The sequence below is a fragment of the Sminthopsis crassicaudata genome, chromosome 2 (assembly GCF_048593235.1).
Source record: "Sminthopsis crassicaudata isolate SCR6 chromosome 2, ASM4859323v1, whole genome shotgun sequence".
Classification (NCBI taxonomy): Eukaryota; Metazoa; Chordata; class Mammalia; order Dasyuromorphia; family Dasyuridae; genus Sminthopsis; species Sminthopsis crassicaudata.
In genome coordinates this window covers 401,048,083-401,064,868 of record NC_133618.1, presented here as the reverse complement: position 1 = coordinate 401,064,868, position 16,786 = coordinate 401,048,083, and the positions used below count along the sequence as shown (strand labels likewise).

Sequence of the window (16,786 nt, the reverse complement as noted above, 5' to 3'; positions counted from 1 at the left end):
TAACTAATCTTAGTATACTAGAATGTCAGAGTAAAAGGGACTCAAAGATCAAAGAATACAGCCCACAACTGCTGCAGTTTCCATTTTTAATATTCTGTGATCCTGTAATCTCTAATTCTTTTTCTTTAGACATTGTTATTTAAGTGCCAACTCAGTAAGGATTCCTGCTATTCTGCTCCCTTTCCTTTGTGTATCAAAGCTCTTTCTGACTTCTTTGCAACTTCCCCACATTAATTTCTCAGAACTCACTTAAGTTCTAGAAGCTTTGAATCCAGTGTCAAGTCCCATGTGTCAGACATAGCAATTCTCTATTCTCTCCCTTTGACTCACAGAAACCTTGGCTTTTCTGTGCAGCCAGTGCAGTCAGATAAAATAGCACATAGAGTCAAATGATGAGTCCTTTCTTCTCATTCAATTTGACACTCAGTCATTGGGCAGAGGCTGTGAAAGGAGGGGCTTCTGTCTCTGGGACTCCTCAAGTGGGCTCAGCCAGCATAGGCAGCAACCTCTAAACTGAAACGAACACAATCATTCTCCCTCTCTCTCCTTTCCTCTCTCTCTCTCTCTCTCTCTCCCTCTCTCTCTCTCTCTCTCTCTCTCTCTCTCTCTCTCTCTCTCTCTCTCTCTCTTTCTCTCCCTCTCTTCCTCCCTCCTCCCTCTTCTCTTTTCCTCTCTTTCTGTGTCTGTCTGTCTGTCTGTCTCCCCCTCTCCCCTTTCTCTTCCTCTTTCTGCCTCTCTCCATCTCCCTTTCCTTTTCTCCTCCCCTCTCTCTCTGTGTCTCTTTCTATCCTCTCTCCCCTGTCTGTGTCTGTCTGTCTGTCTCCCTCCTTTCCTCCCCCCTCTTTTCTTTCTCTCTTTCTCTCTGTTTCTCTGTGTCTCTGAATCTGTCTCTCTCTATGTGTCTTTCTCTCTGTCTCTTTCTCTCTTTATGTGTATCTCTCTGTGTCTCTGTGTCTCTGTTTCTCTTTTTTTCTTTCTCCCTCCCTCTTTTTTTTTTCTAACTTTACTTGAGAGATAATCAAAAAATCTGTCATCTATCAGGGATCCCTTTTTTATCTGCATAACAAGTCAGACATCAATGGATGATATAAAGAATTCTTCCTGGTCTTACCGGCTTATTCCAGAAGATCCCTACAGAAAATATTGGAATAGCACTGAGGACTACCTGACTTTCTTCTGTGGCCCCCGGAGAAGTCATTTATTCCTGCCCATGACAGTGGTGTATGCACTGATCTTTGTGGTTGGGGTCATTGGCAATCTCTTAGTATGCCTGGTGATTCTGAAACATCAGACTATGAAGACACCTACCAAGTATTACCTTTTCAGCCTGGCCATCTCAGACCTGTTGGTTCTGCTCTTCGGTATGCCATTAGAAATCTATGAAATGTGGTATAATTATCCATTTCTCTTTGGGCCTGTGGGTTGCTACTTCAAGACTGCTCTCTTTGAAACAGTGTGTTTCGCATCCATTCTGAGTGTGACCACAGTCAGTGTGGAACGGTATGTGGCCATCCTCCATCCCTTCAGAGCCAAGCTGGAGAGTACACGACGGCGGGCCCTGAGGATCCTTGTCATCCTCTGGGTCTTCTCTATCCTTTTTTCCTTGCCTAACACAGGCATACATGGCATCAAGGTTTATCATTTCCCCAATGGAACTTTGATCCCAGAATCAGCCATCTGCACTGTGGTCAGACCCATGTGGATCTACAACTTTATAATCCAAGTGACTTCTTTCCTCTTTTATGTCCTGCCCATGGCTGTCATGAGCATTCTCTACTATCTCATGGGATTGAGAGTGAGTATTTGCATTTTTTTTATCTCTCCAGGGGAACTGTTCTTCTCATTTCTCTTATAGGATTCATTCATTCATTTGTTCGACATCCATTCATTGTATTTGTTATAAAGAATAGTGGGGGGGGGGGGAGGAAGGGGAGGAATTCTGCTCTTTCCTACTTCTTCCTTACAGCTCTTTCTCTCTTGCTCTGACTACTTCTAACTGTTCAGTATACCAGCAGCTATTATAGTGTCATAGATTAAAACACAGGAGCAGAATTTCAGGTACAAAATCCCTTGACAAAAATTTCATGACATGCAGGTTGATTCTTTGATTTAAATGTCAGGTGAAAATGAAGGATAAGCATGTATGAAACTGCATTTGATATCGATTCTGTGGTATGTGTGTGCGTGTATGTGTGCAAAACAGGCAAAAAATGGAGAGTAAAGAAAAACAGAGATAGACAAATACAGTGACAGAGATTTAGACAAACACCAAAATAAAAAGAGACAGACAGAAAAGAGAAGACATATAAAGGGGAAGAAATAGAGAATGAAAAGAGATGGATCAAGGAAAGAAACAAGAGACAGACAAGGATTGATAATAAACTATAGAGTAATGAAGGAGAGAGAAAGAAATGGAGAAGAAAAGAGAGAGATAGACTGATAGATTAGATAGATAGTAGAGAGTAGATAAATAACTTTTAGAGAGTTGTATAAACAATGAGAGGAATATGGAGAAAAGTGGAACAATAGGGAAATATTGGCAGATGGGGCTAAGAGAGTTTGAGAGAGATAAAAAGGGCCAGAGAAAGACAGATGTAATAGTTGAAGAAGGAAAGAAAGAGACATCTTATAGTTAACATAGAAATGAAAATATTAAGAAATTAATTTATTCTTTCCTTTTTTCATGGTCATAGACTCATTTTCCTTTCCCTAATTTCCTTTTCCCAAACACTGATTTACAATTTTCTTTGTAGCAAAAATTTTCAGGAAGAAAATTCAAGCAAAGATTGATGCTCACAATCACATTTTTCTATTATGAGATATAGAATTTAAAAATGTATTACTGTAAAAAAAAAATCAAACCTCTGTAACCTCTTTTCTTTTTAATGAGCTGAGTTAAGTCACTGAGGAGAAATATTAAATGAGAAAAGGATGGGGTTTATCATATTTATGTTATGTGTTTTATTGAGATACCACAGATTCTATTATCTGACTTAATATGTTCCCTTTTCAGTTTGTCTTTAAGTGACATGAGTAACAAGTCCAACAACCAGGCCTGGGGATTGTGAGATTGGTCTCAATAGTATAATTCTCCTGGAGGTAAATGTCTAGGTATTGTCTAGACAGCAGGAAAGGGACCGAATAGACAGACTTCTGTTCTTTTAGCTTTTTCTTAGAATACACATTGATTCACTGAAAAATTACCCTGAAGAAGTAAATCACTGAGACTGTTCCATTCCTCCTCCTTCAAAACCAAAGTTAGGAAAGGCTAAATTTGAATAACTATATTGTGACTATAAGAAATTGTGGCAGCTTGGGTAAAAGACTCCCCTCTCTAGGACTCAATTTTCTGCTTTGTAAAATGTGTTATATGGTTTCAAAGATCTGTCCTCTAATGTTCTCTGTTCTAAGGTCCCTTCTATCTTTAAAATTCTATTCTCCTTCATATTCTAAGATCTGACATATAGTGTACATAGTAAGCACTTAATTCATATGTGTTAAATTTTCATTTTTAGTTAAATATCTTCAACAAATTGAACAGAGTTATGGAGCACATGCTGTTTACATGAAAGACAATTTGCTAAGGTCTGGGTACCAAACAATCAACAAGCATGGGGATTAAGTGCCTGCTATGTGTCAAATATATAAGCAAACAAACAAAAAGTTCTTCTTCACTATTAGTTAACATTACACTGTCTCCTTTGTTCTAATTATCTATAAGCTAAAAATGTTTTGTTGATGTTCATTCATCTCCAAATCTTCTTCATTGAGTTAAGACATGGGGATTAAGTGACTTGTCCAGAGTTACACAGCTAGTAAGTGTCTGAGACAAGATCTGAACTCACATCTTCTTAACTCCTTTGAGCCATCTGGCTGGCTCCTTTGCCGAAAATGTGGAAACTGACCAAAACTTTAATGGGAAATTCTCAAGTTGGAACTAGTTAACCACTTCTGAGAGATATTATATAGTGAACTCTGGCTCAGATTTATACAGGCCGGCAGACTTAGTCCTTGATCTCCTAGAGAAACAAGATAAGATTCACCTTCCCACTCCCTATGTGTTCAAAGAACAAGATACTGGAAGGAAACACGCTCAGAGCAAGGGCCACTTCCTAAAAATAGTGGGGGAAAGTTTCTTAGAAGGAAAAATCTGACATGAGTTCCCTTAGTTATTTCTCAGAGGAATCTCTCTACAGATAATTCTTATGTGTGTATATATACACACACACACACACACACACACACACACACACACACACACAGACACCTTCACACACATAAATTCCCACATATACACACACACATATATATAAATCATCAAAAATAATTTTATATGGCTAACACATAATAAAAATTTCTCTCGATTGAATCTTTTTTAAGTTTGATATCATCTGAGTCAATGATTACTACCTCTGCTTTTTCCTAATAAAATTCAACTCTTGATCATTGTTATCATTTGTGTATATCTCTTTTTTCCTACCCCTGATAACTCTTCTACTTTACTTCTTTCTACCTGTTAACTTGACTTGATATTACTTAACCTTCCAGCCACCCCCATCTTCAATCCCCTGTCTTCTCCCCCACGGTTTCCCTCCCTTTTTATCAAAGAGTTCCTACTATGGGTGAATTTTGAAGGTCATTTCCTTGCTACTTGGTCAGCTAGGTTACAATGAGGATAAGGCTGGACCTGGAGTCAAGTCCAGCCTTGATTGCAAACCTAGGCTCAGATACTTATTAGTGTGAAGTAATCAAGTAAATCAATCCTTTTTTTTGCTTCATTTTCCTTAACTATAAAATTAGTTGTTAAAAGGACAAAATGAGATAAATTTTAAAGATATATACCTTTTTAGCATTTGACAAAATCCAACATCCATTCCTACTAAAAACTCTTGAGAGTATAGGAATAAATGGACTATTCCTTAGAATAATCAGGAGCATATATTTAAGACCGTCAGTAAGCATAATATGCAATAGAAATAAACTGTAACCTTTCCAAGTAAGATCAGGAGTGAAACAAGGTTGCCCACTATCACCATTACTATTCAATATAGTACTAGAAATGCTAGCCTTGGCAATAAGAGCCGAGAAAGAGATTCAAGGAATTAGAGTAGGAAATGAGGAAATCAAACTATCACTCTTTGCAGATGACATAATGGTATACTTAGAGAACCCCACAGACTCTGCTAAAAAGCTATTAGAAATAATTCAGAATTTTAGCAAAGTGGCAGGATACAAAATAAATCCACATAAATCCTCAGCATTTTTATATATCACCAACAAAATGCAACAGCAAGAGATACAAAGAGAAATTCCATTCCAAACAAATGTTGAGAGTATAAAGTATTTGGGAATCCATCTACCAAAGAATAGTCAGGAATTATATGAGAAAAATTACAAAACACTTGCCAAAAAAATAAAGTCAGATTTAAATAACTGGAAAGACATTCAGTGCTCTTGGATAGGCCAAGCGAATATAATAAAGATGACAATACTCCCCAAACTAATCTATTTATTTAGTGCTATACCAATCAGACTCCCAAGAAACTATTTTAATGACCTAGAAAAAATAACAACAAAATTCATATGGAAGAATAAAAGGTCGAGAATTGCAAGGGAACTAATGAAAAAAAAAAAGTCAGAGGAAGGTGGTCTAAGTGTACCTGATCTAAAGCTATATTATATAGCAACAGTCACCAAAACCATTTGGTATTGGCTAAGAAATAGACCGGTAGATCAGTGGAACAAATTAGATACAAAGGACAAAAAAGGGTACATCTATAGCAATCTAATCTTTGACAAACCCAAAGATACCAACATTAGGGATAAAAATTCATTATTTGGAAAAAACTGTTGGGAAAACTGGAAATTAGTATGGCAGAAATTAGATATGGATCCACACTTAACACCATATACCAAGATAAGATCAAAATGGGTCCATGATTTAGGCATAAAGAATGAGATAATAAATAGATTAGAGAAACAGAAAATAGTTTACCTCTCAGACCTGTAGAGGAGGAAGGAATTTATGACCAGAGGAGAACTAGAGATCATTATTGATCACAAAATAGAAGATTTTGATTACATCAAACTAAAAAGTTTCTGTACAAACAATACTAATGCAAACAAGATTAGAAGGGAAGTAACAAATTGGGAAAATATTTTTAAAGTTAAAGGTTCTGACAAAGATCTCATTTCCAAAATATATAGAGAACTGACCCTAATTTATAAGAAATCAAACCATTCTCCAATTGATAAATGGTCAAAGGATATGAACAGACAATTCTCAGATGATGAAATTGAAACTATATCCACTCATATGAAAGAGTGTTCCAAATCACTACTGATCAGAGAAATGCAAATTAAGACAACTCTGTGATACCACTACACACCTGTCAGATTGGCTAAGATGACAGGAACAAATAATGATGAATGTTAGAGGGGATGTGGGAAAACTGGGACACTGATGCATTGTTGGTGGAGTTGTGAAAGAATCCAGCCATTCTGGAGAGCAATTTGGAACTATGCCCAAATAGTTATCAAATTGTGCATACCCTTTGACCCAGCATTGCTGTTATTGGGCTTATATCCCAAAGAAATACTAAAGAGCAGAAAGGGACCTGTATGTGCCAAAATGTTTGTGGCAGCTCTTTTGTTGTAGCTAGAAACTGGAAGATGAATGGATGTCCATCAATTGGAGAATGGTTGGGTAAATTATGGTATATGAAGGTTATGGAATATTATTGCTCTGTAAGAAATGACCAGCAGGAAGAATACAGAGAGACTTTGAGAGACTTACATGAACTGATACTGAGTGAAATGAATAGAACCAGAAGATCGCTGTACCCTTCAATGCTGTATGAAGATGTATTCTGATGGAAGTGGATATCTTCAACATAAAGAAGATCCAACTCACTTCCAGTTGATCAATGATGGACAGAAATAACTACACCCAGAGAAGGAACACTGGGAAGTGAATGTAAATTGTTAGCACTACTGTCTATCTACCCACGTTACTTATACCTTCGGAATCTAATACTTAATGTGCAACAAGAAAATGGTATTTACACACATATATTGTATCTAGGTTATATTGTAACACATGTAAAATGTATGGGATTGCCTGTCATTGGGGGGAGGGAGTGAAGGGGGGGGTTAATTTGGAAAAATAAATACAAGGGATAATATTATAAAAAAATTACTCATGCATATATACTGTGGAAAAAATTCAAAAAAAAAAGATATATGCCTTTTTTTATAAATACTGGTTATTACTGTCCTTATTACTTGTCCTGGGCTAACAGGGCTAACAGAGAATCAGACAATCAAATGGGCAGGCTGAATGTTCTTTCAATAGAGAACACAAAATGCCAGGGCTAGAAGGGATATCATCTCTTTTTTCCTTTTTTTCCAGGTACTTAGTACATGGCACGTAGTAGAGTATAATAAATATCAGATTAATTGATTTTAGAAAATGAGAACAAAAGATGTAAAAGAAAACAAAATCATCCATTGCTTAGAACAGTCCATAGAAGCACTTAACACATGTTTGATGACTACTTATCTAGTTCAACACATTCATTTTACAGACAAAAAAACAGACTAAGAATGGTAAGGTAGGACATCTGAGGGAGGAGATAGATAATTGCTTATGAACAATAAAGTCTGTAAGCATTTGTTTGCTTCCCTTACGTATATATATAATTCTTCCTCCTAGGATGTCAAAGCATCAGGGATGTGTCTTCTCTGAAATATATTAAAAATGGTTTTCATGTGGAATATTTCTTGGCTGAATGCTAGAAACACTGCCCAGTGTCTGGCCTTTCAAAGAAAGCCAATTATTTCAATTGTATAAAACTTTGTCTATGTCTCATTTTCCTTTATTATATAAAATAATTTCGCAAAGTTTTTTTTTCCCTTACTAGGCTGATACTTAATAATAGGTATTATGTCCTATGTGGGCCTCAGTTTTGCCATTCATAAAGTGAGGATTAAGAGTATGTGAATGCCAAAATCCTTAAACATTCTATGCTCCATATTCAAAGGTGCCTTCCAGATGTGGTATTCCATGTTCAAATAATAACATGGAATGTCAGAGCTGAAAAGCACTTTAGAACTAAAGATTAGAATTTCAGGTGGAAATCAAAATAGAATATAAAGTATTTGAGCTGGATGAAACAAAGGAAATCATAGATCTAGAATGTTGGAGCTGAAAATGGCTCATGATAATAAGAAATTAAATTAATATAATGCTTGCTATGTACCAAAGATCCTGGTAAGTGTTTTTACAATTATTATCTTGTTTGATCCTCAAGTTCCAAAATTAAAGATATAAAATAGAATGGGGGGAAAAAAACACTAGATATAAAATCAGGAGAGACACAGATTCAAATCCTGCTCTTCACCTTTACCTTTATATGACTATGTATAGATAATGCAATTAGTCTTCCTAAAACTTAATTTTTCAGTCATGTCTGATTCTCTTTAACTTCATTTGAGGTTTTCTTGGCAAAGATGCCAGAGTGTTTTGCCATTTCCCCCTAATGCTCATTTTACAGAACCAAACAGGGGTAAGTGTCCTGCCCAGGGTCACATTGTTCATAAATATCTCAAATTAGATTTGAACTCTAGTAAGTCACTCCAAGCCTGATATTTCTATCTACTTGTACCATCTAGGCTGCCCTAGAGCTATCTCAATTTGCTCATCTGTAAAATGGGAATAATAACACCTAATAGAACCAATCTCACAGGATCATTGTGGAGATAAATGAAAATAACAAATGTAAGACACTTTTAAAAACTTTCAAGAACTACACAAAAATTCATTAGCAAATCTAAGTAATAATTTCTGAGATCCTTTCCAGATTTAAATATTATGATATATGACTCCTATCTCTAATATTCTATGGTCTATGTTCTAAGGTCCTTTCTGGGGCTATTGTTCTATAATTCTGGTCATAACTGACCCAGCCTTTAGCCTCTTAGTAAGATGCCCAGATGGAGCATATAAATGACAGAGATAATAAGAGGGACATTGAATTAGAGTTGAAATGAATATGAGAATCCACTGAATATAGTATTCTCATTTTGTAAGTTTTATACATGAGAAACTCACCTAAAGCCACATAGGTAGTAAGAAACATGCAGGATTTGAATCCAGATCCTCTACCCACAACAAAGATCTGTTGTTTGACCATCTAAGTCTCACTCTACCCCACCATATAACACTCCCCTTTCTAATTTCTTCCTAATGCTTTTATTTCAGCTTCGGGGAGACCAATCACTTGAGGCTGAAGAAATGGCTGCAAATGTTCAGAGACCCTCCAGAAAATCAGTCACCAAAATGCTGTGTAAGTTGTCAGGCTCTGAACCAAGCAAAGACAAAAGAAGAATATGAAATGAAGAGGAAGAACTATTTGGCAGTGAGTAGGGATGGCATCCTTCATTAAGGAGAAATGCCTAAGTGTCATTCCTGGGCTACAAAATTTAACTTCCCAAAGCCAAGATAGAGAGATGTAGTTCAGTAACAGTTCATCTGAAAAATTCTGTGAAAGTTTTAGTGGACTACAACTCAATATGCTATTATATGATAGGTACTTCCCCATCAAAAAAAAAAAAAAATGAAAAGAACTAATATATTCTTAGGTACCTTAACAGAGGCATAGTGTCTAGCAGAGAACAGTAATAGGCCTCTTGTACTATTCCCTGGTCAGAACTAGCCTCAAGGATTGTGTTCACATTCTTGGGGACCATTCCGTCAGCTAGCATTTATTAAGCATAGTATGTTCCAGACACTAGACTAAACAGTACATTATAAGGAATATATTGGTAAGCTTATTGTAAATGTCTGGTCATCTCTAAGTTATCCTTCCAGGCCACCATCTCAACTCACTCTCCCAGCCAGACTCTCTCCTTCCAGCCTGCCGTCCCAACTCTGTCCCAGACTCGACTACTACCCAGACCCAATGCTGCCCTCTTTTATCCTCACAGAGATTGTAGTGAGAACTCAATGGGGCTTGGGGAAATACTTCAACCAATGAACTTGCTCCTCTTAAAGGTGTAAACTTGTTTTAAACACGTAAATTCCTCCTCAGAAATCCAAAGGTGTAAACTCCCCATAAAGGCCGGAACTAAAGGTGTGAATTCTGAACTAGAGAATTGCCCAGACAACCTGAGTTCTCACCTTGTAATCCTAACAGCTGATCATTTTGATAAAAGATGAGGGAATATATAAAAGAGGAAGAATGAAGTTGTGATGGATTTCAATATCATGACATCTTGTTATTTAGTCATAAACAACTCATCATAACCCCATTTAGAGGTTTCTTGGCAAAGGTGCTGAAGTGTTTTGCCATTTCCTTTTCTACTTCATTTTACAGATGAGAAAACTAAGGTAAAGAGGATTAAGTGATTTTCCCAGCATCACACAACTGATAAGTATCTAAGGCTAGTTTTGAACTTAGGAAAATGAATCTTCTTAACTCCAGGCTTAGTGCCCTATTCATAACTGCAATGTATCATACTATATAAGAACTATTTAAAAGAACTAAGAATATTTTTTCTTGGTGAAGACGTAGTGGGTATAAATTAACCATTTCTGCATATTTGAAGGTAAAAAGGACTTGGACTTTATTCTGCTTGGCCCTGAAAATCAGAATTAAGAACAACAGGGGAAAATTCCAGAGAGGCAAATTTAGGGTCAATATAAAAATTACTTATTTCTAACTATTAGAGCTGTTCAAAATTAAAATGGGCTGTGTCTCGAGATAATGAGTCACTATTCTCAATGAATAGGGTCAAATAAGTGCTAAATGACCACTTTCAAAAAAGTTGTTGGGGGAATTTTGTTCAGGTAAAGAATGGATTAGATGGACTACATAGGTACCTCACAATTCTATGATCCTGTCCTAAGGTTGGAATTGCTATAGTTTTTATTTATGGGTGGAAACCTCACATTAATGTTTTACATTCAGTGGTCTCTTACTTTAACATTCTAAGTTCTTTGTTCCAAAAAACAGCTAGATGGTATAGTGGATAGAACACTAGTCCTAAAGTCATGAAGATCTAAGTTCAAATTAAGCCTTACACACTTAGCAATGTGATCCTGGGCTAGTAATTTAACATTTCTTTGCTTCTGTTTTCTCATTGTAAGATGAGGATAATAACACCTACCTGCAAGGGCTATTATGAGAACCAAATGAAATAACAATTGTAAAGGGCTTAGCACAGTGTCTGGCACATAGTAAGTGTTATATAAATGTTAGTCATCGTTATTACAATCCCATTCTGCTCTGATATACTAGGTTCCCTAATTATCTTTGACTTGTCCTTTTAACTCTGACATTCCCTATGTTGTGACTCCTTTTCTTTGTTCTATAATTCAAGTAATAGAAAGTTTTATAGTCTTCCTAAATCCAAGGACCCAGTTCTAAATGTAGCATAGCCAAATATAAAAGCCACAGTAATAATCATATCTATGATATGCTTATGATGCTGAGAAAATAATATTTTTAAAACTCTTAATACATCAGTTACCAAATCTATAAAAAAAAGAAGAAGAATACATTATCTCCCAGAACTACTTTATCATCCTTTAATCACAAATACTTGAACATAACTATAGGTCTTTTGAGCTCTTCAAAATAGTTCAAAATAATTGATTACAGTGAAACTGTACACAAAGTTCTTGTGAGTCATAAACACTGTGAGCCTTTTATTATCAAACAAGAAATAGACATTCATATTGCTATCAGTTTAAAAATAAATGGATGGAGAACTGTCAAAAATTTAAAAATGAAATTGCTTTCTATAATCTCTCCACCAGTTTCTGTGTTCCGATTTGGAAATTTTATTAAGCCATAGAGGAAAAAGCAACAAGTAATAAAAAGGATTATAATGAGATAAGTAATATTAATCTAAAATATTAATTAGTTATTGTATGATATATAGATATGTGATATAATATTAATTTAATAAAATATATGTTCCAACAATATTCTATGAATTATTCAAAAATAGTTGATTTATATTATGTTCAAATGCTAGGCTATTAGAATTAGGAGGGCCTTAGACCATATTGCATAGCACTGCATAGCATTGAAAACTGAATATCAGTTCTAAAAGGGACGTTGGAGAAGCAGAACATAGAACATCCACTGGACAGAAAAATCTCTCAAATATAAAACATAGGTCAATTTCTTAGAATAATCATAGGTCTCATATAATAACTAGAGATATTTGTTCATTTTTTTAAATTTTCTTTCCCATTTCAATTCATCTGACCTTTTTCAACCTCCTTTTCATCAAACTATTCCAGTCATCTTGGTCTTGGTATTTGCTATCTGCTGGACTCCATTCCACATTGACCGACTCTTCTTTAGCTTTGTGGAAGAATGGACTGAATCTCTGGCATCAGTGTTCAACCTTATCCATGTGATATCAGGTAAGCTCAGTAACATTATTGATGTCATGTGTCCAACTTTTTTTTAACTTTCTTCTTACTTAAAATATTAGACTCTGGATAATCTATATTGGTTATTAACTATGAATTTGATTTTTGAAATATTGATAACCACTTGTCAGTATGACTGATTTCCTTTTTAATCCTTTCTTTTATTTTATGCATTTCACTGGAATTGAGATAGCCTTTTAAGACCTTGCCATACTTCCCTCAAGTTACTTTTGGACAAAGAATTAGGATATTTCATTTAACAGATGGCTTTTGTTCTAAGGAGCCACTAGAAATTATTGATAGCAATGCACATTTTCCCAAATGCATTCCATCTCATTCCCTTCTTTTTATTTAATTCTATATGTAACTCACTGTCCAGATTCAATGCCTGTCCCAGATATACATACTGATGTACTAACATGATGGATTAGCCATTGGAGTGCATGTCAAAGTCTAAAAAAAGAAATCAGTCTGAATTATAGTTTTTCCTGTGTATTTTGTATTGCTAGACTTATCTCTTTTGTGTAATCATCGTTCTCACTGAGGAAACCCTTTAATATTCTACTTTTGAGAAATTACAATATCTTTTACAAATAGGAACATCTAAAGAATCTCTCCAACTACAGGAAATCCCTCTTGGGAAAGGGGTTTCCAAATTTTATTATTCACTCATAAGGAATATGAAATGGAATCATCTAGAGCAGGGCTGTGTTTAGAAAATGAAGCAGGAATCCTTTGTCTTAAATTGTTTTTTAGGTTACCTCAGCAGGAGTTTGTGGTCACTTATTCCCTGAAAATGGAAGTTTCCAATGAAAGATTTCAATACATCTATAACAAGAAGAACACACCTCTCTCTTCCTCTAAAGCTTAATTTACTATTTCTACCCTGGGAATTTGTACATTAATTAACTAAATGAAGATCAAAAAGAGCAACTTGACTAGTGAGAGCCAATAAGCTCAAGTCAAGTTCCTGAAGGGGCTCCCTTTCATCTCTTTCTCTTTGATCTCTAGGTTTATGGTTGGTAGCTTTGATTGGATCATTTTGTCATCTCAGTTAGAGTCGGGTACAATGAATTATCCCTTTCTCAGTGAGATCACAGTAATAAGGCATTAGTGTATTCAATTAAAGGGCTAAATTCTCCTTATGGCCAGTTCATATCACAGGCATTCAGAGTGGCCACACCATCTCAACAGATGGGATAAACTAAGTTGAGGGTAACCAATGGGCCCAAACCTGCTGGTAAGTTAGGGGGACCAAGCATGGGAAGACTGAGTAAGCAAATTACAGCTTTTTTTTGTAAAGACCATGAAGAATCAAAGACATCAAAGTTATCCTTTGCATCTTACAACATTGCCAATTTCCTGGCTTTGGTCTTGCCACTGGATTTGCAATAACTCTGGAAGAGACGGTGAGGTGCATGACTTTGTGCAATTCTGCCTCAATTAAATCCAGTTCACATGCAAGATATTACCCATGATGTCATTGGTTCTCTTCTAAATGAAGGGAAAACAAGCAATAATCACAGTATTCTGTGCTTTTAAATTTTTTCGTTGGCTTCCTGTTATCAGATGAATAACATATAAATGTCTTGATATTCAAAGCTTCCCATAACTTAGGACCATTTCACTTTTCCACCTTTTTCTCATGTGACCTCATTCCACATACTCCACATTCCAGACAAATTCTTCCCATCACCACCTGACTTTGTCTTTGCTCAAACTACTCAAATTCCCTTGCTCTTGGAATGTCTTTCCATTCCCCTTCTACTTGAAATCCTCCCCATTCTTCTAGATATAGTTCAAGTGTTTATTCCGTGAAACATTTAGCAAAATCCTCTCCAATTTTCATTTGGAATTATTTTGACTACCTTGATCTTCATATAACCCATTGTGTTTCTGACTCATTTATCCATGTTCCACACCATATTATAAATGTTTTTGTTATTATCAAGTATAGATTATTATATGGCCAGCAAAATATGCAAATGCTCAGAAGAATTAAAAAACTGAGTATCACAGAGAAGTGCATGGTGGGTTTGACTAGGGTATAGTGAACAGCCAATGAGAAAGGCTAAAGAAGAGCAGGAAAAATCAAAGAATTATACAATAGGAAGAAAAGATGGGTTAATCGGATGGCAAAAATGGGGGATTGCAGAGAGACGGCCATAGTGTTCCATTAGTGTTACTATGATGTCTGGAGAAAGAGAGTCAGGCTTCCAGCATGTGAGGTAGATCCCTAAGGTTGAACATATGGCTGGATGTTTATTAGTTGTATAAACTTGGGCAAGTCATCTAATCTTGTTAAGCCTCAGTTTTCTCATCAGTACAATTCAAAGGTCTGACTAGATGCTTTATAAGAAACTCTAAATCTACAATCTTAAAACATAAGTAAGAGTAGCTAGGTAATACTGTTGAGTCAGTAAGACCTGAGTTCAAATCTAGTCTCAGAACCTTACTAGTTGTGTGATCCTAGGTAAGTCACAATCCATTACCTCAGTTTTCTTACTTGTAATAGAGAAGGAAATGGCACACCACTCCAGTATCTTTGCCAATAAAACTCCAAATGGGATCACAAAGGGTTATACATTACTAAAACACATGAGCAACAACAATTTTTAAAAATGGATGAGTGTCTCAGGATTGGCAGATATGAAAAAGGTGCAACCTGTACCACTGGAGGTAACTCATGAATGGATGATATCAGAGATTCAAATATATCCATTATGTTCCATGTTCCATAATAATAACTGCCTCTCTTTCATCTTCCTCTGATGTGTCATCATAGCCTAAAGGGGAACCCGAGTTCTCCAGTTATGATAATGGAGCAAAAGCCCTGGTAGCTACTTCTAAGCATGAAATACTTTGAGTCCAAGTTCAGTGATAAACTAGGTATTTGTTATGTAAGGAATAGCCTAGTGTTTAGGAGACATTCATATTCAGAAAGCTGATCACAAAGTGAGAAATTCTGTTAGGCTGTTATTACTCTATTAGGGCAAATGAGCCTTGTAAGTTACCTCAATGAAGAGAGGACTTGCACAGATGAAATCATTGGTCCTGGAAGTATTGTGGTAATAAAAGTTCATCTTTATGTAGGACTTTATGTATCCTTTTGAGATATGTCATGCAGGGATTATTGTCCCCATTTTATAGATGAGGGAACTGAAGCCTAGACAGGTGAAATACACAATTAGTAATCATTGGAGTAAAATAAGTGTGAGAATTAACATCAGATTTTCTGATTAGTGTAATTTCAGGGTACAGTCTTTATCTTTTCATCTTTGTGTGTTCCAGAATCACTTATACATTGTGTATGCTTTATGAATAGCTGTTGAATAAAATTAAAATACTTTTCTGAGATAATCACATGACAATTACCTTTCTTTCTTTCCCTTTCCATCTTTTGTTCTTTCTGACGATGTCTCTAGGTGTTTTCTTCTACCTGAGTTCTGCTGTGAACCCCATCATCTACAACTTGCTCTCTCACCGATTCCGTGCAGCCTTCGTAAATGTGATCTCTCCCTTGTGTAAGCACTGGCACTCAAAGCCCTCGCTAAGTGACCACTCTACTCATCAGCACATCTTCCTGCATCAGGAGTGCCATCTTGTGAATGAAGATGCTGATTCCACATTTTCTCACAGAACATCAATCCACAGCTCTCATATGTCCACTACACTCTGAACTCCACAACCAAAGGTGGAATCTATGACTTTTGAGAAGCCACATACCCAGGTGCCATGATCTTTATAACATTTAGAACTCAGTATTAAGGAGTTCAATACTTACCATAAAGTTATATTTGATTTCCTGTTGCCTTCTCCTTTGAAAATGCTATCTTTTATATGAGAAGATGGTTATTCTTTAATAAAGTAATGTGTTAAATCCATTAGTGGGGATGGGCAGCAGAGAACCATCAACACTCTTTAATTAGTCATTCAATAGCTAGGGCTGGTCCTGCAAATAATTTGTATGATTCAAACAGGCAAAGGTATGAGTTACCTGGTCAAAAATCTCACTCCCAGTTCCAGGTATTTATCATCCTCGTTTCATCCCTCAGATTTCAGTTTTCATGAAGCTCATATTCAGATGGAAATATCTCTGAAGAAGATTGTAACTTAAAATTACAGATAAAATTTTGAAGATCTATTAAGTTTTAGCCAAAATTGGACCCACAAAGACAAAAAGATAAGGGAGACAGGATACTAGGCAGATGAAATAATGGAGAGAAGAAAGTGACATTGAGAGAACTAAGGGTGCAAAAGATAAATTAGTGTGTGGGGATAATGAAATAATGGAAAGAGCCTTAGGCTAAGCAACCAGAGAACTATGTTAAAATCTCA

The 16,786-nt window shown here is 35.9% G+C and overlaps 1 protein-coding gene across 1 annotated transcript; it reads left to right on the top strand.

Moving 5' to 3' along the window:
- The first annotated feature begins 525 nt into the window (after positions 1 to 525).
- Positions 526 to 16,331, top strand: NMUR2 (neuromedin U receptor 2). The gene is made up of 4 exons (XM_074291861.1): positions 526 to 1,795; positions 9,263 to 9,347; positions 12,314 to 12,439; positions 15,874 to 16,331. Exons 1-4 carry the CDS (start codon positions 1,079 to 1,081, stop codon positions 16,125 to 16,127), a joined length of 1,182 nt encoding a protein of 393 aa, XP_074147962.1. The 5' UTR covers positions 526 to 1,078; the 3' UTR covers positions 16,128 to 16,331.
- The last annotated feature ends 455 nt before the right edge of the window (positions 16,332 to 16,786 follow it).

Bases quoted from the DNA above. Each gene is read 5' to 3' on its own strand.
- NMUR2 (XM_074291861.1), top strand. From the start codon at position 1,079: ATGGATGATATAAAGAATTCTTCCTGGTCTTACCGGCTTATTCCAGAA. The intron at 1,796-9,262 runs GTGAGTATTTGC...CTTTTATTTCAG, and splicing joins ACTATCTCATGGGATTGAGA to CTTCGGGGAGACCAATCACT. The intron at 9,348-12,313 runs GTAAGTTGTCAG...AAACTATTCCAG, and splicing joins ATCAGTCACCAAAATGCTGT to TCATCTTGGTCTTGGTATTT.